Source organism: Polyodon spathula, chromosome 24 (assembly GCF_017654505.1).
Source record: "Polyodon spathula isolate WHYD16114869_AA chromosome 24, ASM1765450v1, whole genome shotgun sequence".
Classification (NCBI taxonomy): domain Eukaryota; kingdom Metazoa; phylum Chordata; class Actinopteri; order Acipenseriformes; family Polyodontidae; genus Polyodon; species Polyodon spathula.
In genome coordinates this window covers 17,088,277-17,111,484 of record NC_054557.1, presented here as the reverse complement: position 1 = coordinate 17,111,484, position 23,208 = coordinate 17,088,277, and the positions used below count along the sequence as shown (strand labels likewise).

The 23,208-nt window shown below is 45.2% G+C and overlaps 1 protein-coding gene across 2 annotated transcripts in view; it reads left to right on the top strand.

The window, feature by feature from the left end:
• The first annotated feature begins 13,221 nt into the window (after positions 1 to 13,221).
• Positions 13,222 to 23,208, top strand: part of igf1ra (insulin-like growth factor 1a receptor) — an 81,993-nt gene continuing 72,006 nt past the window's right edge. Inside the window, exon 1 of one of the 2 annotated variants that reach the window (XM_041226170.1) lies at positions 13,222 to 13,381. In XM_041226170.1, coding sequence (XP_041082104.1) covers positions 13,288 to 13,381 — 94 coding nt within the window. In that variant the 5' untranslated portion in view covers positions 13,222 to 13,287. The remainder of the gene's footprint in view (positions 13,382 to 23,208) is intronic. The other variant, XM_041226169.1, reaches the window with a different exon arrangement.

Here is a 23,208-nt window from a genome sequence, read left to right as displayed (position 1 = left end):
AAAAACTATAATGTGCTTTTTTTCTGAATATTATTTATTGGGTATATATTTTAATATTCCTTATTGGGTATAATTTGTTTTTTTCTCCCTATTGACGTTTACAACGGTATATTGCAAAATGTAGTAAAGCACATACAAGCGTGTTCCACTCTTACATATACAGAGCCTATGTTTCTAATATTGATCTATATGTATACAAATACACTGGGATACATTAAGCTTTACACAGATTTGTTTGAAGTATTTCAAGATATTTCACAAGCCGAGGATAAACTGCATTATACTGCATCAGACAAACAAGACACAGAATAGCACATCTTCAGATACAAGACACAGGACACAGGAGTGCAGCACATGTCTAGCACACCTTCAGATACAAGACACAGGAGCACAGCACTGACTAGCATACCATCAGATACAAGACACAGGACACAGGAGTGCAGCACTGTCTAGCACACCATCAGATACAAGAAACAGGAGCACAGCTCTGACTAGCACACCATCAGATACAAGACACAGGACACAGGAGTGCAGCACTGTCTAGCACACCATCAGATACAAGACACAGGACACAGGAGCGCAGCACTGTCTAGCACACCATCAAATACAAGACACAGGACACAGGAGTGCAGCACTGACTAGCACACCATCAGATACAAGACACAGGACACAGGAGCGCAGCACTGACTAGCACACCATCAGATACAAGACACAGGACACAGGAGTGCAGCACTGTCTAGCACACCATCAAATACAAGACACAGGACACAGGAGTGCAGCACTGACTAGCACACCATCAGATACAAGACACAGGACACAGGAGTGCAGCACTGACTAGCACACCATCAGATACAAGACACAGGACACAGGAGTGCAGCACTGACTAGCACACCATCAGATACAAGACACAGGACACAGGAGTGCAGCACTGACTAGCACACCATCAGATACAAGACACAGGACACAGGAGTGCAGCACTGACTAGCACACCATCAGATACAAGACACAGGACACAGGAGTGCAGCACTGACTAGCACACCATCAGATACAAGACACAGGACACAGGAGTGCAGCACTGACTAGCACACCATCAAATACAAGACACAGGACACAGGAGTGCAGCACTGACTAGCACACCATGAAATACAAGACACAGGACACAGGAGTGCAGCACTGTCTAGCACACAATCAGATACAGGACACAGGAGGCAGCACTGACTAGCACACCATCAGACACAAGACACAGGACACAGGAGTGCAGCACTGACTAGCACACCATCAGATACAAGACACAGGACACAGGAGTGCAGCACTGACTAGCACACCATCAGATACAAGACACAGGACACAGGAGTGCAGCACTGTCTAGCACACCATCAGATACAAGACACAGGACACAGGAGCTCAGCACTGTCTAGCACTCCATCAGATACAAGACACAGGACACAGGAGTGCAGCACTGACTAGCACACCATCAGATACAAGACACAGGACACAGGAGCGCAGCACTGTCTAGCACACCATCAGATACAAGACACAGGACACAGGAGTGCAGCACTGTCTAGCACACCATCAGACACAGGACACAGGAGTGCAGCACTGACTAGCACACCATCAGATACAAGACACAGGACACAGGAGTGCAGCACTGACTAGCACACCATCAGATACAAGACACAGGAGTGCAGCACTGACTAGCACAGCATCAAATGCAAGACACAGGACACAGGAGTGCAGCACTGTCTAGCACACAATCAGCAGGTACAGATACAGCAGAGAAATGCAAGAAATTTGGTAAGTTTGCTTTAGAATTAAAACGCTCTTTTTTAAGTAAAAGCAACATTACAGTAACTGTAACGCAAACTGTGTGCTTTAGACGGATTTACATTCTTGGTTGTGGTGTAAGCCCTTCCTCCAGACGGTAATGACCAGTGCACTCCGGGGCTGAAAGACTTGATTCGGGAAGCCAAAAAAACAAGGCATGTGGAAGTGACACTCCTGCAAACTAGAGCTGTCCCGTCTCTTAACGGAACGAGACAAGGCTTCAACTCTTCCTGCTTCAGTCCTCCTGAAAAGAGAATCAGAGAACAAGCTGTATCTCCCCTGCTGTGTCTCAGAAAGGAATATTGAAGTTTACAATGACATGCTGCAAGGTACAGTAAACCACAGCCAAGTATGGCAAAGAACAGTAAAGGGTTGGCAAAAACAACCATCTAGCCCTTCTGTACAGCACAGCAGAAGAGCCCCAAGCAGGCTAGAAGTATAGCCAACAGTATTTAACAATGATAGCCCCCTGAAACATTTCTATAGGGCACTGCAGCTCTGCTCTTGACTTGTTTTTTTTTTCCTTGTTTTTTTTTTTTTTGTTGCAGATTTTAACCAAACCATCTCCGATTCAAACACCCAACCAAGAACGCTGCACAATTTTACACTGACCTTAAAAAATATTTTCGGTGCAATTCCACCCGTTAGCCAGAAGGTGGTGCTAGTGTCAAATACTTGAACACACGAGTTGTCTTCCTGTTTTTTCGTGTGAAAACCTGTTCACCTGTTCATTGTTTTGTCCTTTCTTGATTGTCTTGATATTCTCGAGAGACTGCAGGCTTTGTGCCACAAAGCTGTTATCCGAAGCACTTCATTAAGGCGACAGAATCACAATCCCTTCGTCAATACGTGTTCCCTGCAGTACAGGGTTCATCATGTGACTCTGTCATGCCCATGAAAAATGTATCATTTGCTTGTGTTTTGACCGGCATCGCTCACAGGCGTACCTTTTCTGTCTGTAGGGAGCTTTCCTGTGATTTAATAAAGTCCAGGGCACAAATAAACTATTCTGATGAATGAAGAATGAACTTTCCTGTTTAAAGCTGCTGCATTATTATCTCTCCTCCCCTATCCTCATCATGGAAACAGCAGAGCTTCTCTGGGAACACGTAAGCCTTCTCAATAAGGCAGTCCTGTGTGTATTGTTTATATACACACATAATTCATTGCTTAATCCAGCACAAGGATCTGGTCTCTTCCTAAGCAGGACAGCAGATCGAAACGAGAGGTGAATTTGAAGAATGCAGTGCTGTACCCTTCACCCAGGCAGGTAAAGGGGGTGGCTGGCACGACTGCTTTTATTGCAGGATGTATTATTTTCAGAGTGTACGTGTTATGTGATGCAGCATTGTTCCGGATTCTGTCCCCAGGCGATGTGATGAGGTTAAAAGCTCTAAAAACAGACAAGCCCGGCTCAGAGACCCCTGTTTCCCACCCCTCCCTTTAAACACTGGCTCTGATTTACTGCAGTACTGTACAGTACAGTATGTGGTGAGGGAGTTGAAGAGCCAGAGCAGAAATAGAAGAAAGAGAGAGACACACAGCCCTCACCCCCTTGAGGAAGGAATGCAGCCCCTTACCCACACAGTTTTCATTCTGGCTGCTTTGCTAAGCAGGTAGTGCTCAGAGCTGCTTGCCCGTGAGACACAGATTTAGATCCTGCTTGGATACAATCTGAATATAGGCCATCAAACCCTGAGCCTTGTGCGTCCGTCCATCTGTGTTTGTGTGTCTGTGTGACTAACACAGTGTGAGTGTACAAGTTTGGATGTGTGTATGCTACCCCATGCATGAAGGTGGAAAACATATATATGTCCAAATACTGGTAAAAAGTGTGATGCACAAAGCTTTGAAAAACATTTTCTCAATGAAGGTCTGAACCTCAGCTTCAGGAGAGAGGACTGGCCCCTCCACACAATGCATCCTCTAATCCTGCTGAGAAAACAGAAAACAGCACATAACTCACCCTCCCTAGGTGTGATTCACCTGCCTCCCCACCCACCCGTCTCCACCCAGTGTATCATAGGGGCGGGGGACTCAAACCAAACTAATCTTCACATGATTCATTCAGTGTGTGTGTGTGTGGGGGGGGGGGGGGGGGGGGGGGGGGGGGGGGGGTCTGACCTGCTTTAACAAAGGACCTGGATGATTGAAAAAATGTTTGGAGAGTGACAAGGTTTTCAGAGATGGTGTTAAAAGTTATTTAACTTTGAGTGGCATGCAAAACAAAACATGTACAAACTTTATCAAGCTGTATATCCCTGATGGAGTCTGGGATCAAGCTGTACAGTATATCTCCCTGATGGAGTCTGTTAACTCTGTAATTGTTGTGTCTTGTTGTTGTGCTTATGTGGGCACTTGTGCCACCCTTCCCTGCCCCACCCTGCCCTGCCTCTTGGGTTTAACCCTGTGCATCTCATATCCGTCACGAGGCAAACCACAGCATTCCCGTTGGGAATAGCAGGCGTTCCTGGAATTCTTTGGGGAGGGGGTGGTTTTTGCTGCAGTTCTGAGATCAGCTTTTCCAAAGCTGTGGTTTTATCATTAAAGGAGATCGTTTCTCGCTCAGCTGTTACATTGTTGAAGGGACTGCTTGGCGTCTGGGTTTGAGAGACGGGTGGAGAGCTGAAGTTTGGGTCGAGCTTGGCATCTGTGTGCAGAACAGAATCACAAGTATATACCATAGCAAGGCACCTGACCTCCAGGGGGGGTTACAACATCCTCACCGCCAGCTGTCGCTGAGTGACGCCCCGGAGTCAGAGCGATAGAAGTGCACCCCCTTCGTCACGCTTTTCACTTGTTTATGAATTCCTTCCCCTGGAATCTGCAACAGAAATAGGCTGCCCTACCTCCTGCAGTTACTGCTGCCTGCATTTCAGTGCAGCTCTCACAGCACACTGCACTGTTTTATCATATAACCTGTGAAGTTAACAAACATGGCAGCTGCTTATGTATTATTATTGGCAACTTTTTTATTATTATTAAAACAAACAAACATGGATAGCCAGATATTAAACTCTTTTAATTTTTGTTTTTAACAAATAATACAATTTAAAAATGGAAAGTGGAAATTTCTCTTTGAACAATTCCAGAATGACCGTACGCCCCTATATCCCCATTTCCACATCAAATGCCGTGTTTACGAAACACATCCTATTAAACTGTGATATCACAGATTGAGTAACGGACAAGAGCTTGATCGTTACGACAGGAGGGGAAGAGCTTTCTCTATAGTTTCCCTGCTCTGTAATTGGACACTGAGCCCTGCTTTCTGTAAACAGGGCTCATTTTAGACTTAACTACCTGCTTAACTACACGAGGCACTGTAAACAAATAATGACGTTTCTCCCTGTGCCCTGAATCTCAGTGTGTGGATGAGGCAGTCCAGTAGAGCCCTAATAAGGACAGCTTGCAGCAATAGTCGACTCGTCCACTTTAAAAATGGTTCCAGTGCCTCTGCTCGTTCCTGTCGTGCATATGAAGCTACACTGCCGTGCTGCTGGAAGCACACTGAAAGATCTGCCCCGAATCCCAGAGCCCGAGCTCACCTTAGCTGAGATTAGTTTCCGGTCTAACTGTCATTAACAGTAGGGCAAGCGTCACTCAAAATAATAAGAAGCTGCTGCCTGCAATCTGCAAGCCTCCTAACATCCCTCAATCCTCATACCTCAAGAGACCTTCCAACACCTTGTAGACTTCCACCGACATGCAGGTTACCATAGCAACAGCATAGCAAAGCATGGTAAAACTCAGGTAAGCATTGTGAAGCGCGTAGAGGTATGGTACACTGAAAAACATGGGAAAAGTGCAACATTAGAGCACAGCTTTTAAAAGAGCATACCCAGACTCTCTGCTGATTGGAGGAGGTGTGTGTTCATAGGGCAGCCCCGTGTACCTGGGTCACATTTGAAATATATGGCGTTGCAATGCATATTGGCATATATTTGAAATGGACTGATAGATACAGTAGATATTTAAATGCTGAGTGCTATAGCCTCACCTCCTCTCCCAGAGTCACTCTAGCACTTGCCAGCCTTACTGCATACCCAGAACAGTGTCATAAAAGGTACTTCCTGAAGTGACTCTCAGTAATCTACTGAATTAGCTGGAAAAGCAATCCAATTGAGCAAGTGACCTAACTGACCAGATACCCTGAGGATTTTTCTGACGTCTCTGTATTGCTGGAAGGGAATATAATTCAGTGTATGTGTGAATGCATAATCTAAATAAATCCTAGTGTGCATGTATTCAATACAAAACACACATCAATACACATGAACCAACTAGTACTTCAATCTGCACATCTGGAAATGCCCAATTCAGGAGGACTGACGATGTCAAGCTAGACTCCTCTGATCACCTGCTGGACCGGAGCAGCGTCATGCTTTCGCGGCAGGGTTAAAGAAATGGACGGCATCGCTGAAGAACGACTCGACCACATTGAAAAGCACTTCGAAAGGCTTTTAAACAGTAGGTTTAGGGTGATGAGCTGGAAAGTTGAACTGGATCTACTGGAGATGAGTATCCAATGATTGTACTAATAACCTCCCTGAACCAAATGAGTCACAAACCTGGACCTGACCCCAAATACTTAGCAATGAGTACATTGTGTTCTGCAGCCAGAACTACATATTACCAGCCTGTTTTTAAACTAAATAAAGTTTGATATTCCCAAAACTGCTCTGTATGGCTCATTGCTTCTTTGACATCATTTATTTAGATCGGTTCAATTAATACCTAACTATGTTTTAACTCCTCAAAACAGCCCCTAAATCAGCAGAGGGTGCTTTTTCCAGGCTAGTTCAGGTCTCTCAGCACTAGCTGTGTGGATACAGAGATAGCACACCTGTGCATCCTCACCTGGCTTTATCCTTCACAGTCACTGCATTCCCACACCCACCCGCACAACACTGATCACAGTATAGGGGTGACACGCACTGTTAAAAAAACGTCATCGATTCAGGCCCCGACAAGAGGCAAGCACAATGTTTAATACAACATAGCTGAAAACCCCACTGTGTATCGTCTTTGTATTCTGCAAGCTGCCATATAAACAGCCTGGCACATGAACCCCTGTGAATCTCCATTGTCTTCAGGCACTACCTGCAACCCCACTGAGAATTGCAGCAGCTGCTACTGAGCTGGGACTGAAACACATTTACTGGTTTACAGCAATCGGATAGATGTCAGAGTGTAGTGGACACAAATCACCAGACTATACAATTTAACGGTAATAAACTGATTTTTGGTGTTTAACTATACTAAACCAGCAATGACCAGTTGAAAGCCAGGATAAGCCAGGGCTGGAGATTGCTGGAATTTACACCAGGGCTAGAATGATGACAAAACAAATCATGAAACAGAAACTTATTTAGCAGGAAACAAGAATCTCAGTTTGGTGGGACCGGGTTGTCACCCCCTCCTCCGACATCTTTAGAATGCCACATCAATTGCTGGGCTCTTCCAGTAGGAGTCGCTGTGGTCAATGCTACAGGACACACTAGCAGGTAAGCGCGTTTTTTAGCTATTGCACCAGGCTTCACCTGACACGCTACCACGGATAACGCTCGTCAGCCGCTATGAGGGAAAGCAGAGTCAAGCAGGAAAAACCAAGGTCAACGTATAATAAAGCTTATTTCATTAAACTACTAATGAAAAAAAAAATCATACATCATTATTGTGTTGTGTAAAACCATCCAAGATGTAATGTGTTTATATCATGAAAAGTGCGACTCATGGGTGAGTGAAATGTATAAAATAAACAGTCTATTTATAGAACAGCACAGTGCCTGGGGCCCTTACTAGTTAGTTGTGTGCATTATGGCTGAATGGCGATTTTAATCCCGATCCGTGTTTTTGAATGAAACTCCACGCCGTGTTTTACACTCTGCTGGCTGGGTCCCGATGTCATTAACAAAATATGCGCACATTCAAAATCTGGAGTGGGCTTTTATTATTCCACAGTGGATCTGGATCCAGATATAACATTTTCCGGCCATACTAACAATTTAAAAAATGCCATAAAGCATTCCAGTCATATGCAGTAGCGCAAAGGGGTGGTTAAAATGAAGGCTTAAGGACGCTGTTTAACGAATCGTGATTCATATCCGTAGTTCACTGCATTGCTTCGCTGCTTACCAATAAAGACCAATATATGTAAGCAACACTATAGATACGAATTGCAGTAAACTGTGCTGTTTGTTTATTAATTTATCACCCGCGTATCCCCCCCCCATGGTGAATCTGAGTCTCATGATGCTCCGATTCTCATGCGCACATGCTGTTTCTCAGTTAGTCGCACACTTTGACAGCGGTGTATCTGCGCTATCCTCTCTACAGGCAGGTCTATCGCCGGGGCAGACTGACCTAGTCCCTCATTACCAGCACTACACATAAAGTAGGCATGCCTCGGGCTAAGCCACAGACTGCAGTGTGGGAAAGTTATTCTGTTTTGTTGTGTACATACAGTGATTGCAAGTGCAATCAATTTAGTTATTACAGTCACGTTGAAAACTGTTATTATTATTCATCACATGTTTTACATGAAAAGCGCAATTCATGTCTGAACGAAAGAGAGAGAGTTCACCGCGTATTCCCCTTACCCACTGGTGGAATCTGAGTACCATGATGCTACGATTATCATGGGAACATGCGGTCTGTCTAGCTCAGCCACACTTGACAGCGTGACTGTATTGCAGCTCATCTCCTCTAAGGTCAGGTCTATCTGCGGGGCCAGGACTGAACCTAGTCCCTCATGACCAGCCTACAATAAGGAGCATGCGCGGGCTACTAGGCTACTACCGAGCACTGTGGGACACCCACTTCTGTTTTCGGCTGTGTCCATACAGTGATAAGCAAGTGCAGATTCTGTAGTTATTACAGTCAACGTTGCAAAATGTTATGATTAGTCACCACATGTTTATCATGAAAGCGCAATTCTGTCTCGAAAACCACAACAGGCCCAGACTCCGATTTAGTAACTTAGTTCGTCACGAGAGAGAGAGAGAGTCGATATCGCAGCCATCACCTGTTTCACTACAGGCCTCCCCTGTGCATGGGAGAGGGAATGAACACAATCTTTTCAACACACACAGAAACCTTTCGTGCTTGAGAGCGAGATCGAGTAGAATTTCAGAGCCATTGAGACCTCACGAGAGTGACCTCTGGGGTTTTGAAAAAACAAAAAAAAAAAAAAAAATGTACAAAACCTTGTTTCCTACAGGCTCCCTGTGTAGGACGACCGTTCCTCCAGCTAGACCTTCCCCCCCCCCCCCACACACAGCCAGAGACAGCAGATGGGAGTTTCCCTGAGAGGATTGAGCCCCCACCCGCTTCCCGTCCTACACAGGTCCCCCCCCCCCACTGTAGGAGATTAATAAACACAGAGAGACCACACACACAAAGATGACGCACATGGAGTACAGACAGAGGGAGATCGGCATTACCCATTTTGAGAGCGGGGCGGGGGGGGGGGGAGAGAGAGATAGCGAGAGAGGAGCAGCGCGGAGATGATAGAAAAGCAGCACATGGGTTTGTTGAGAGATCCTCCCCTGTGATCAGGAGAGACACACATGTCAGACGATGACCCCTTGTGGAGACTCAGAAGTTCAGGAGAGACTCTGTCACGACTTTGTTGAGACACTGCAGAGACCCTCTGGGCGGGGGTTTCATGATTGACTGATCAACTAGATGCTTCTCATGGATTCTGTTATTCCGATTCTCCCTCAGGCCCCCTCATGTAATGTAGATTCCCTCTCCCTGCTCTTTCACACAGGCTCCCTGTGATAGAGGGAGCCTCATCGAGAGAGAGAGAGAGAGAGAGAGAGAGAGAGGAGGGAGAGCTTGTTTCACACAGGCTCCCTGAGAGAGAGAGAGAGAGAGCAGCACACCTTGTTTCACACAGAGAGAGAGAGAGAGAGAGAGAGAGAGAGAGAGAGCAGCACATCTTGTTTCACACAGGCTCCCTGTGATAGGAGAGACACACACAGAGAGAGAGCGAGAGAGAGAGAGAGAGAGAGAGAGAGAGAGAGAGAGAGAGAGAGAGAGAGAGAGAGCAGCACACCTTGTTTCACACAGGCTCCCTGACAGATCAGAGAGACTTCCCATCACCACTGACCTGACCAAAGGCTGTACCCCCCTGTCAACCATTCTGAATCACATGTGAGAAATCAACCAATCACCGTTAAGGACTGTTCAAAATTCCAGTCACTTTATCTTGTGTCCAGATGCCACCCCATGCATATGACAGAATTAAAAACTTAAAAAACAGCAACATTTTTTTTATATGTTAAATAGACATTCCTGGGTAGCACAGACTTTGAGTGATGAGATCCTCAGAGCTCATGAATTGTATTGAGATCCTCAGAGCTCATGGATTGAGATCCTCAGAGCTCATGTAATGAGATCCTCAGAGCTCATGTATTGAGATCCTCAGAGCTCATATATTGAGATCCTCAGAGCTCATGTACTGAGATCCTCAGAGCTCATGTATTGAGATCCTCAGAGCTCATATACTGAGATCCTCAGAGCTCATGTCCTGAGATCCTCAAAGCTCATGTACTGAGATCCTCAGAGCTCATGTCCTGAGATCCTCAGAGCTCATGTATTGATAGAAGCACACAGGGGGCTGAACTCTTAATTGCTGAGGTGTGGTGTGCCTGTGACCTCTCCTGGTGGAGCCAAGCTCAACACTGCAGCTCTTAAGACTAGTCATCATTCTCACCAACAAGCAAGGCATTCAGCTGTGGTAGACCCCTCCCTGCTCTCTCTCTCTCTCTCTCTCTCTCTCTTGCTCTCACACACACACACTGACACACATAAGCATACTGTATACATGCTGTAGATCTAGAACATAAGAACATAAGAACATAAGAAAGTTTACAAACGAGAGGAGGCCATTTGGCCCATCTTGCTCGTTTGGTTGTTAGTAGTAGTAGTAGTAGTTGTTCACTAGACAGTGATTCGTCAGGTAGTGAAGCATAGACCCAAATAGAATGTGAATAGAGGCTCTGCTCTGATGAGGTTGTCTTTCACTGACAGGCAGGCTGGGTCTTGCTCCCATTATTCCAGATTAAAGAAATCCTGCACGGAAATCCAGCTACAAGTCTGTTTCTCAGTGAACCTCTTTGAAAGGGTATCTGTGCAGATTAGCTGCAAGGTGCACTGTCTCATATTCCAGCCCTGGTCCTCTTCAGTCATTGCATTACATGCTAAACATGCTATACACTGTAGATACTGTATATTCTGTATGTATATATATACTGTAATATAATATAATATACTGTACATGGTGTTATTGAGGATGTGAAAAAAGGACCTGTCTTCCCTGTGCAGGTGTTCCCTTCAGGGACTAAAATGAAACTTGCAGAAGTCCTTAACAAATGCTTCACCAGCAATGTCTTCACAAATAGCTCCCACTGAAGGGTTTGCCAGAGGATTTCATTGAGTGAGCCCCGGGGCAAACAACATGAATAGAGAATATACATTCTGAGTTTTGTAATTAAGGTACCACACAGTTTAAGCCATTCAGATGTACCCCATCTTCTATATCATATTGAATGTTTATAGTCCCATCTTCAATGGTAATCTTGGTTTGTTTCCACTCCTTATACATGAATCTATAGGCTCCACACATTTGAGACATGCAGCCCCAGCACAGTGCGGTGTAGGGCACAGCCAGCACAAATACAAGCACAGCACAGTGTCATAAAACATACTGAAAGCATCACAGAGCCCAGGGGACACTGCAAACACCAGGGAGATGTGGTAAAGCATATTGAGAATACAGCAAACCAGGGTAAACCATGGGAAATGCACAGGATAACCATGGGAAATGCACAGGATAACCATGGGAAAATGCACAGGATAACCATGGGAAAATGCACAGGATAACCATGGGAAATGCACAGGATAACCATGGGAAAATGCACAGGATAGCCATGGGAAATGCATTCAGGTAAAACTGTAAAATGACCATGCAAATGTAGTGTGGCAAGCTTTTATAAGAGCAGTCCTGTATGGTTTTAAGGAAATCGTTTTATGAGCTGTTTTCTTTTTTTCTCCTGTAACCATTGTAATATAAAAATGAAATGCATGTTGTCATTCCTTGGAAATCGGTCGTCTGTGTAATTTTTCAAAATGCATTTTACAAATGTGTAACACCAACCAATAAAACATTAATCATATATATTAACACCCTCACACGCAGGCTATTGATCTGGATTCAACATCAGCAATGAGGTCTCAGCAATAATTCATATTCACGTCATATCCTCTCATGCCAGAGTCAATGGCAGTCTTACAATTGCCCTAAATGGATCTGGGAATCATTTGGTAAACTTAGCAAACCACTTGAAAAGTCCGCTCCACATGCACAGAGCTCATATGGGACTCCATGCCAGTTCTTCCCAGTCTCTCGGCTTAGTGTGTGTGAGTGAAGCGAGGCTCTTGTTGTTTACAGCGTTGACTCGACTGATCAGCAGAGACAGACATCGAGGCAGGATTTAACACGGGCACAAGCTGGTGTTGCAGAGACCCATGCAAGACATGTAAAGCGCTCATTCTACTAGAATATCTCGGATTTTCTCCACAATTGCAGCTTTTTACTGAAACTGTCGGATTTACTAGTACATACACACACCATTCTGGAACACGTTCCCAGGAAAAACAAGGGAACTGTTAGGCGAAGGAGACCGACCGGGCAAAGCCAGCCAGCGAGCGAGAAGGGGATGCAGCTGACGAACCATTTTCGTGCTGCTGCTGCTAGTGGCGCATATTTTGGAAAAAGCACCACTGCTGCTAGAAACCGAGGCTAAGCGAAGAAAGAGAGTTTGCATGTTTTCATTCATTTTAGAAATTCCAGTTTTCATTCAATACGCGCCGAGTCTGCATTCGGATTTGAAGTGTTTGTTTGTAGTTGTTGTTGTTTTTTTACACATTTGCAGAATTCCGTTTTTTACGCACCGGGAGATACCCGCTGGGGTTTGGTTTTGTTTGTAATATATGGTGTGTGTTTCCCCCCCTGCGCTCTCCCAAATGGAGGTCGAAGACAGACACTGTTACCAGCGGGACGGTTGCGGCACTTCGTGTTCTGAGCGAGGCTTCACAACGTCTTCATATAATTGGCAAGCCTAACGAAGTATTTCCGTTTTTTTTTTAATTAATTAATATTTTTAATATTTTTTTTTTTTTTTGTGTGGGGGGGGGGGACCCTTATTGAAAGATTAAACAGTCGAGTAAGAGGAAGCAAAGCTATCTGTCTGTACAGAATGCAAAAAAAAAAAAAAGAACGTTTTTTTTTTTTTTTCTTATTAAAACAAAAAAAGGAATAACGTTTTTTTGTTTTGCGGTTTTTGTTTACCTCGAAGGAATACATTTGTGGGGGGGGGGGGGGGGTTTCTTGGGGTGGGGAGGAGGACAGTAACATTTGTTTTCATTCAAATTATTTTTGGATTAATAAGAGGAATGACTTCTGGATCCGGACGTGAGCCCTTGACCTTATTTTGGGGTCTTCTGCTGTCAGTCTGTGTGATGTGTCTGTGGCCCGCTAATGGAGAAAGTAAGTATATCATGTTGATTATCACAGCAGTTGAATTTTATATATATATGTGTGTGTGTGTGTGTGTGTGTGTGTTTTGTTTGTTTATGTATCATTTCAAATAACATTGCTTTACAATCGCGCGTTTATTAATTTTACATTTAAAAAAACACAGTTGAACACGTGTTTGTATTTCAAATCTGAGCTGCTTCACTAGAATGTTTAGGAGTAGTTTGTGTAGTAGTCTGCCTGAAATGAAACTGGTTGTGTTGTTTAACTAGATTAGTTTAATAAATGACCCATTTTCTTGCAGTGTGTTCACCTGAGTCACACACAGGCAAGCGCATGTGTAGCTTCTCTGTTTGCAAATTAACGCACATTTATTTAGGGTAGGATAATAGATTACACAATTCAGATAATTATGTTGATATATTATTTAGCGACTGCTATTCTAATTCAGTGCAAGGTTCTGTTCTTTACACTTCTAGTATAGGTGCACGGTTTATGGGGGGAAATAATACTACGAATTACCTCGAAACAAAGTAATAATTTGACGGAATTGTTTTTTTTTTTTTTTTTTTTTTTTCTTGTAACTAGGTTTTAAAATCATGTGCTTTCAGTGTGCGTGCTTTTGTTTCTACCGAGCTAGTTTATTAGTATTGACGCGGACACAAACATTATATTGAATTCATCACATGGAAACCGCTTAACTTTACTTGGCGAAATCACATTAAAATTAACTTTATTTTTCTGTAATTTAAAACTTATAATTTATAAATTATTATATATATATATATATATATATATATATATATATATATATATATATATATATATATTTAATGACCCCAGCATTTTGTACAGCACTGAATTGTATGACATTTGCCCGTACAACTAGACAAAACAAAGATCAACAAATACAATATTAAAACCGCCCAGCCATTTTATTTGCTGTGGCGGTGCAGAATTTAAAGCGGGTTTGTTTTAAAGGGAAATGTGTGTACAGTAATATATACAGTATAGAGTGTTAAACCAGAGCACAGCCCAGCGCTTGAAGCAGTGCCCACCCAGCACAGCACGTTATCGGGGTGGCTGCCTCATGACTCCACTGCAGTCGACAATCGGTGTGCAATACGCAATGTTATGATGCAGTTACGACGAAAATGTGATTTTAAAAAAGGCTTGGGAGGGAAGCTCCTGTATTTGTAGTCGATGCATTCGGTTTGTGCGATTCAGCTGTAAATGTGAGTGCAGAGATTTAAACACCGGGCAGTGCAGCAAGCACTCAGTGCAAGGTTTGTGAACTGCACTGCGCTCGCCAGAAAAACAGCGAGGTTTGGTGCTATGATTGGTCCGACCAGTTGTGGAAATGTTAAAGCCCCTATTTTTTTCTTATTATTTTTTAAACGTTTTATTGGGTTTGAAGTTAGTTCTTATTCTCGGATCAGTTTGAGACGCACATGTAGAATAGTTTACACATCACGCTATTCTGCCAGGTGATCTTATCAGTACAACACAGGATGATTGATACGAGCTGAAGCGCCAGCTATTGACTGTTATCTACAGCAAACGGATGTTTCTGTGTAAAGCGATTCAAACAAAGATAAACCTACATAATAGTAATTATATAATACCACGCATTACTGAGCACAAAAAAAAAAAACACGCTGCCAGTATTGTGGACAACTTTTAATTCAGCAGTACAATAGTCCTTTTAAAAAATATGCACACCGTCCCATTTCAGAATGTTTGTGAGCTAATGTCTAAGACAGTAGGACCTCAAGAGTGACACATCGCGGGAGAAATGTTTCTGCAGACCCCGAATCTCTGCTTCTCTAGCGGGCTAGCAGATAGACCAGGACACGGCCAGCGGCGGAGTGCCACTTTTCAGCCAGGTCCGCCTGAACACGTGCTCACTGCTGATAGAATTACACCTTTACATACAAATCTGATTGCAGAGTCACTACAGTAAGAACATTTAGATTTGGGCTAGGTCCGTGAACATTACAGCATTTTTCCATTTCGGTTTTTCATTAAAAAAAAAAATTGACCTGTTTTTCATTTTCCAGTTTCTGGGTTAAAAATACAAAAAAACTGACAGACTTGTTTTCCCCATTGTTCATATTGATTTTTTGCAACGAAGTATTCGAAATGGAATAATCTGTTATACAAAAATAAATAAGACAAATCAAAAATATGTTCTGAGGCTTCCTCTACTCGTATCGAATGTTTCCCGGTGTTATGACGTCTTATGCATCAATACATTGATATCTATAGCTATGAGGGCACCCCCAAGTGAAACAAACTGGGTACTCCTGAAGTCCAGTTTATAAAGTTAATTTTATAAAGTCAGATATAAGTAGATTTATTTCCCCTTGTGTGTGAAGTCTTATTCTTTTTAGTGTTATTATAATTTTAATGTTATATAAACACAGCCTGCTTATTTAAATACATTTACAGGCTGTTGGTAGAAATGCAACATGTGTTTCAAAGAATCCACATTCATCCAGGATGCCTTTTAAAAAGGAAACGGGCTAATTCCATTTAATGTAGGGTAGGGGGGGGGGGGGGGATCTGTAAAGCCTAAATGATGCCAGAGCTCAAACTTGCTAATAAAACAAACAAACCCCCTTTCTCCAGAGGCTGGTCCTGTTCTGTAGCTTTCTCTGACCCAGAAAGAGGCATTTCAACAAACCTCAGTTGTTAGAACCCTTGATAACATTGCTTTTGTGCCGTCTGGTCCACTAGAAAAGCAATTGAAGGGCGAGGAAAGCTTTCTGCTTTGGGGCAGGTCCTTCGCTCTGTTACTGAAGGCTTGATGTGCCTCTGCAGTCCAGTGCTTTGCTAGTTTGTAACCCTTTGAAGTTTCCGGTGCATTCAATAAACACACACACAGTCTACAAGTACCAGAGCTGCTCTGCGTTGGCAAGCAGGAGTGCTGTATTCCCATAAGAGGACCAGTTTGTGATTCCCTTAATTTGTAACGCCACACAATGTCATGCTTTCATGCAGTAATAATTTAAGGGTTTTGTAAGTTTACTGCTGAAACTTTTACATTACTATACTTTTACATTTACTATACATTAATCCCCCCCCCCTTTTGAAAAGCTTCTGTAGCCAAATCTCTTTAGGCTTCCTGACCTTGGCTATCTTATTCTGGCTCTCCATAAAGAAACGATTCTGGTTGGAATGCTCATTAGGATGGTGAGAGGAGGCCCTGTGCTGTGCTGATCTGTACAGAAGATGGTTGCTGCTACACTGGGAGAGGGGTGTACAGTGTGCCATTCAGAGTACCCTCCTGTACCTCCTCCAGTAACTCACACTGTACAGGGTGCCATGCAGAGTACCCTCCTGCACCTCCTCCAGTAACTCGCACTGTACAGTGTGCCATTCAGAGTACCCTCCTGTACCTCCTCCAGTAACTCGCACTGTACAGTGTGCCATGCAGAGTACCCTCCTGCACCTCCTCCAGTAACTCGCACTGTACAGTGTGCCATGCAGAGTACCCTCCTGCACCTCCTCCAGTAACTCACACTGTACAGTGTGCCATGCAGAGTACCCTCCTGCACCTCCTCCAGTAACTCACACTGTACAGTGTGCCATGCAGAGTACCCTCCTGCACCTCCTCCAGTAACTCACACTGTACAGTGTGCCATGCAGAGTACCCTCCTGCACCTCCTCCAGTAACTCGCACTGTACAGTGTGCCATGCAGAGTACCCTCCTGCACCTCCTCCAGTAACTCGCACTGTACAGTGTGCCATGCAGAGTACCCTCCTGCACCTCCTCCAGTAACTCACACTGTACAGTGTGCCATGCAGAGTACCCTCCTGCACCTCCTCCAGTAACTCGCACTGTACAGTGTGCCATGCAGAGTACCCTCCTGCACCTCCTCCAGTAACTCGCACTGTACAGTGTGCCATGCAGAGTACCCTCCTGCACCTCCTCCAGTAACTCGCACTGTACAGTGTGCCATGCAGAGTACCCTCCTGCACCTCCTCCAGTAACTCGCACTGTACAGTGTGCCATGCAGAGTACCCTCCTGCACCTCCTCCAGTAACTCGCACTGTACAGTGTGCCATGCAGAGTACCCTCCTGCACCTCCTCCAGTAACTCGCACTGTACAGTGTGCCATTCAGAGTACCCTCCTGCACCTCCTCCAGTAACTCACACTGTACAGTGTGCCATGCAGAGTACCCTCCTGCACCTCCTCCAGTAACTCGCACTGTACAGTGTGCCATGCAGAGTACCCTCCTGCACCTCCTCCAGTAACTCGCACTGTACAGTGTGCCATGCAGAGTACCCTCCTGCACCTCCTCCAGTAACTCACACTGTACAGTGTGCCATGCAGAGTACCCTCCTGCACCTCCTCCAGTAACTCGCACTGTACAGTGTGGCATGCAGAGTACCCTCCTGCACCTCCTCCAGTAACTCGCACTGTACAGTGTGCCATGCAGAGTACCCTCCTGCACCTCCTCCAGTAACTCGCACTGTACAGTGTGCCATGCAGAGTACCCTCCTGCACCTCCTCCAGTAACTCGCACTGTACAGTGTGCCATGCAGAGTACCCTCCTGCACCTCCTCCAGTAACTCACACTGTACAGTGTGCCATGCAGAGTACCCTCCTGCACCTCCTCCAGTAACTCACACTGTACAGTGTGCCATGCAGAGTACCCTCCTGCACCTCCTCCAGTAACTCGCACTGTACAGTGTGCCATGCAGAGTACCCTCCTGCACCTCCTCCAGTAACTCGCACTGTACAGTGTGCCATTCAGAGTACCCTCCTGCACCTCCTCCAGTAACTCGCACTGTACAGTGTGCCATGCAGAGTACCCTCCTGCACCTCCTCCAGTAACTCACACTGTACAGTGTGCCATGCAGAGTACCCTCCTGCACCTCCTCCAGTAACTCGCACTGTACAGTGTGCCATGCAGAGTACCCTCCTGCACCTCCTCCAGTAACTCACACTGTACAGTGTGCCATGCAGAGTACCCTCCTGCACCTCCTCCAGTAACTCGCACTGTACAGTGTGCCATGCAGAGTACCCTCCTGCACCTCCTCCAGTAACTCGCACTGTACAGTGTGGCATGCAGAGTACCCTCCTGCACCTCCTCCAGTAACTCGCACTGTACAGTGTGCCATGCAGAGTACCCTCCTGCACCTCCTCCAGTAACTCGCACTGTACAGTGTGCCATGCAGAGTACCCTCCTGCACCTCCTCCAGTAACTCACACTGTACAGTGTGGCATGCAGAGTACCCTCCTGCACCTCCACATTAAAAACACAGTGAAACACCGTGTCCTACCAAATGAAAACAAGCCAATTAATTGATTTATACTTTTTCGTTGGTGTGTGTTCGTGACTGCGGGGGGGCACACTGGCTTGGCATTTATTTCATTTATTTAAAGCATACAAGAATGCATTCCATATTGAGACCTCTTCAACTTGTTTTTGTGTAATAAACTTGTTTTTGTGTGTGTGTGTGTTTGTGTGTGTGTGTATATACACACACACAGAGTCAAACTGGGTTAACTCACGCCCCACAGGGATGCCGTTTAGTGCTGACTTATCCAAGGTGTTGCGTTAACCATGGGTGCGATGAGCCATGGCATTAACTTGCATAGAAGTGACAGAATTCCCACGTTTACAGTGTTTACAAGTTTATTTTTAGTAAAATGCACTTATGGTTTAAAGAACAGCAGTGAATGAATCAATTACAGTCTACAGTACTGTACAACTCGTATAGTTAGATTGAAATAAGAATTAATAAAATAACTACAGTGTTATTTTTACAAAAACAAACCCCAAACTCTGCTCACACTGTTGACTGTACTTTTCGCTACTGGCTTGTACTGTCCAATTTGACGGCTTAAATAGCAAAAGTTAACACATGTCTATTATACAGAATTAACTGTGTGAACAAAACCAATAACAAACGACTTAGTTTCACACAGAAATCAAACCTCGTCGATTTGTTTTGCATGCAAAAACACCCGCTTTGAAAGTTCTGCTGACAAGCTGGTTATCCCGAATAACCTGAGTTTTAAATCCAGTGGGATGAGAGCATCTTTTTTTGCTTCTCACTCGTTATGAACTGACACTGTAAGCAGCTGCACTTGGCAGTTGCGAATGAAGGAATGAACCATCCGTTTCCAGTCAGAGGTCAGTCATGTGGAACGACAGTGTCGTGTTATCCGCTAGTCTTTTTAATAGTTTGTATCCCTTCGGTACCGGAAGTGAGTGTCGAGTTACGAGTAAAGCACGGTGTCAAATTAAAAAATGAGAAGTTGCAGGACATGTATATATTTTATATGAAGAAAATTCGGGAGCAAGACCATGTGTGGACTTAAGTGAAGGAGTTGAGTTCTCCACCCATAGAGTGAACCCAGGCTGACTATAGATTTTTTTTTAATGTAGTATTTTAAGCTGATCCTATTCATTCAGCTGAGCCAACCCATCTATATTCACATCTTACTGTAGCTAATGAAGTGTATTCTTATAAGCAGTTTACAAGAAAGAATTACAGTCTCTTTAACATTGGTTCAGCAGTACTTTATCAGAGCACAACAAAAGCTCCATGGGACGTGCGTGCGTGCGGTATGACATTCATACCTGGAGGGCTTCACGTTTTAAGTAAATAAACCGAGCATTTGTTTGTTCATCCTCTTTCTTATCTTCAGTAAATAGATGGACTGGCAGGAGGCCAGGGTTGTGAGCCCCGTTCACTGCAGACGACAGTTCTATAAAATGACATTTCAAATGAACTGCTTGCGGGAAGCTTGAGTGGAGCCTGCTAGTTACTACGCAGGGACTCGGCCAGCGTGAGGCAGCAGCAGGAGTCCTGCAGAGCAGTGCAGAGGCTTTCACACAGCAGGGAGGGCACAATAATAAGAATAACAGCAACTGCAGACAAGCGTTTAGAAAGGAAAGCAGGCGTCTCGTGATCGAAGAATTAACGCTCCCTTCCGACACGGCAGGCTGGCAGTTACTGCAATGAGGGCTGTGAAGTAGGCAAGCTGTGTTGCACCCACAGTGAGTGTGTGAGCTGGAGAGAGGAGAGACAGTGATAGACTGACAGAGCGATCTTAGTCACCAGTGTGCTCGTGAGCAGAGAGGAGAGAAATCGTGTCGCTGCTACAGTATCCAGGCTCATTTGTGAGTCTGTTACTGCAAACCTGCATCATTCATATTGTCATGGTTTTAACAGGGCGTACAAAGCCGTTATGCTGATGGGCAGTGTCAGTGTTCTGCCTGGGAGTGGATGAGAGATCATTAAAGTGGTGGGTTTTGATGATGGCTGAGCATGAGGAGGGTTCATGAACACATGGTGCTCGTGCAGCTGAAAGGTAGCGGGCTGGCTCTGAGTGACGTGCCGCTTCTGTACGTTTTTCAGCAGGGATTGGTGTTTTCACTCTGTCCCCGAGTGTCAGGAGTTGAGAAAAACAACTGCTGTGGTTCATCCCAGGGACTTTGTGATGTGGGTTACCTCAACTTTAAAAGAGTCCAACCATTCGAAATGCACCTGTAATTACATTTACAAGAAGAATACATGCATGGATGCATACATTCGTACCCATAACCCATGTATATCAATTGAGTAACAAAAATATGAACCCTTTAACAATTCTCACTCTCTCTGCACCACAAGCTTTTCCTGCTGTTTCAGTACAGTATCTCTTATAAAAGTTTCCCATAGTAAATGCATAGCAAAGTGTAATAAAGCACAGTAAAAACATAGGTAAGCATTGTAAAGAACAGGGAGGTACTGTGTGATAAAGCTAATTAATAAACACAGAAAACCAGGGTAAACTGTGGACAAATGCATAATATAAGCATTGGCAAACTTCCAAAACACTGTGGTAAACATTTATAAGGGATACTGTATAGGGCTGAGTTTGCACATCCTTCCCATAGGCGCACTTAAAGACCTGTTGCTTGGGACTGGGGGGCAGGGGGCTGACCTTTGTCAGGAGCTGGGCTGCGGTGACCTATGAAACGTGTCTGGCAACGCTGCTATACCAGTAGGCAGGAAAGCTGCAGCTGCACACAGAGTCCGCGCACCAGTTTCAAGAAGCTGCACACAGAGTCCGCGCACCAGTAGAGTTACAGTCCGAGCCGGACTCGTGTTTCACTTGCTCAGAGAGCAGCGTACAAGCACAGCACTCACTGAATCCCATTGGAATGAACAGTCACACAGCCACAACATTTCACTCTATATAGCGCCTTTCACACGCATGTAACACAACTGTCTAACACTGTAATACTGAGCATCTGGGAGCCAAACCGGCAGGGTTTGAAAGTAGATGTCATTTTGTTTGGTTGATTTATTATTGCATGCTGCACAAAATACAGAACCTCCCTATCTCAGAAACAAATCGCCTGATTACTTCCAGCATCACTGCTTTTGACGTTGGTTTAAACATGTCATTGTTTAAGTCCTTGACTCTTAGTAAGGTCCAGGCAGCATGTGATACACACACATAACCGGATCATTAGGCAGTTAAAAGATCTTGACACAATGTATCCTCTTCCTTTGTACTTCCACTAGGGCTGCAATTAAAAGGCTGTGAGCTGCAGTGTATAAAATGGTTGGTTTATCTGTGATTTGCAGGTTTTGGGTGGGGGGTGCCAGGCAGGCATTCACGAACATCTTGGCTTTTTGTTCAACATGTTGAGTTGTCAGATAACAGGAATAATAAGAGCCCTGCTCTAAAATAACCCCTTTCTTACCCCACCCCCTCCCTTCCTAGTCACGGGCATTCCTGAAATTCCTTAAAGGGTTAATGACAAAAGGAGAAACAACTACGAAATGGTTTTTGATCTGTGTTTAAGCTAGACTCCCCCACCCCCCACACGCACGCAAACAAACAACCCACTTATACAGTACGCACACACATTTTAGTTTTTAGTTGTGTTGCTGCAATGTATCTTCCTTTACTGGAAGGAGTAACTTTTTGAATAATCCCTTCCATTGCTTTACAGTGTCGTTCTGAGGTTGCAAGCAGAATGTGTGTTGAATGTTTATGGGCTGCTGTAAGTAAGAGGGCGGGTGGAGAGGCATTGACTGGTGAAGACTCTGAAGTAGGTCAGGAACGTTCCTTTCCCTCAAGGGCCTGCTCAGGCAGGCTTGAGTATGAAGAGGTGACAGGGAGCAGCGGCCCCTCACACAGGAGCAGCTGTACTGTACAGGAGCAGCGGCCCCTCGCACAGGAGCAGCTGTACTGTACAGGAGCAGCGGCCCCTCGCACAGGAGCAGCTGTACTGTAGGAGCAGCTGCCCCTCACACAGGAGCAGCTGTACTGTACAGGAGCAGCGGCCCCTCACAGGAGCAGTGTACAGTACAGGAGCAGCGGCCCCTCTCACACAGGAGCAGCTGTACTGTACAGGAGCAGCGGCCCCTCACACAGGAGCAGCGGCCCCTCACACAGGAGCAGCTGTACTGTACAGGAGCAGCGGCCCCTCTCACACAGGAGCAGCTGTACTGTACAGGAGCAGCTGTACAGTACAGGAGCAGCGGCCCCTCTCACACAGGAGCAGCTGTACTGTACAGGAGCAGCAGCGGCCCCTCACACAGGAGCAGCTGTACTGTACAGGAGCAGCGGCCCCTCACACAGGAGCAGCTGTACTGTAGGAGCAGCGGCCCCTCACACAGGAGCAGCTGTACTGTACAGGAGCAGCTCACACAGGAGCAGGTACTGTACAGGAGCAGCCCCCCTCACACAGGAGCAGCTGTACTGTACAGGAGCAGCGGCCCCTCACACAGGAGCAGCTGTACTGTACAGGAGCAGCGGCCCCTCACACAGGAGCAGCTGTACTGTACAGGAGCAGCGGCCCCTCTCACAGGAGCAGCT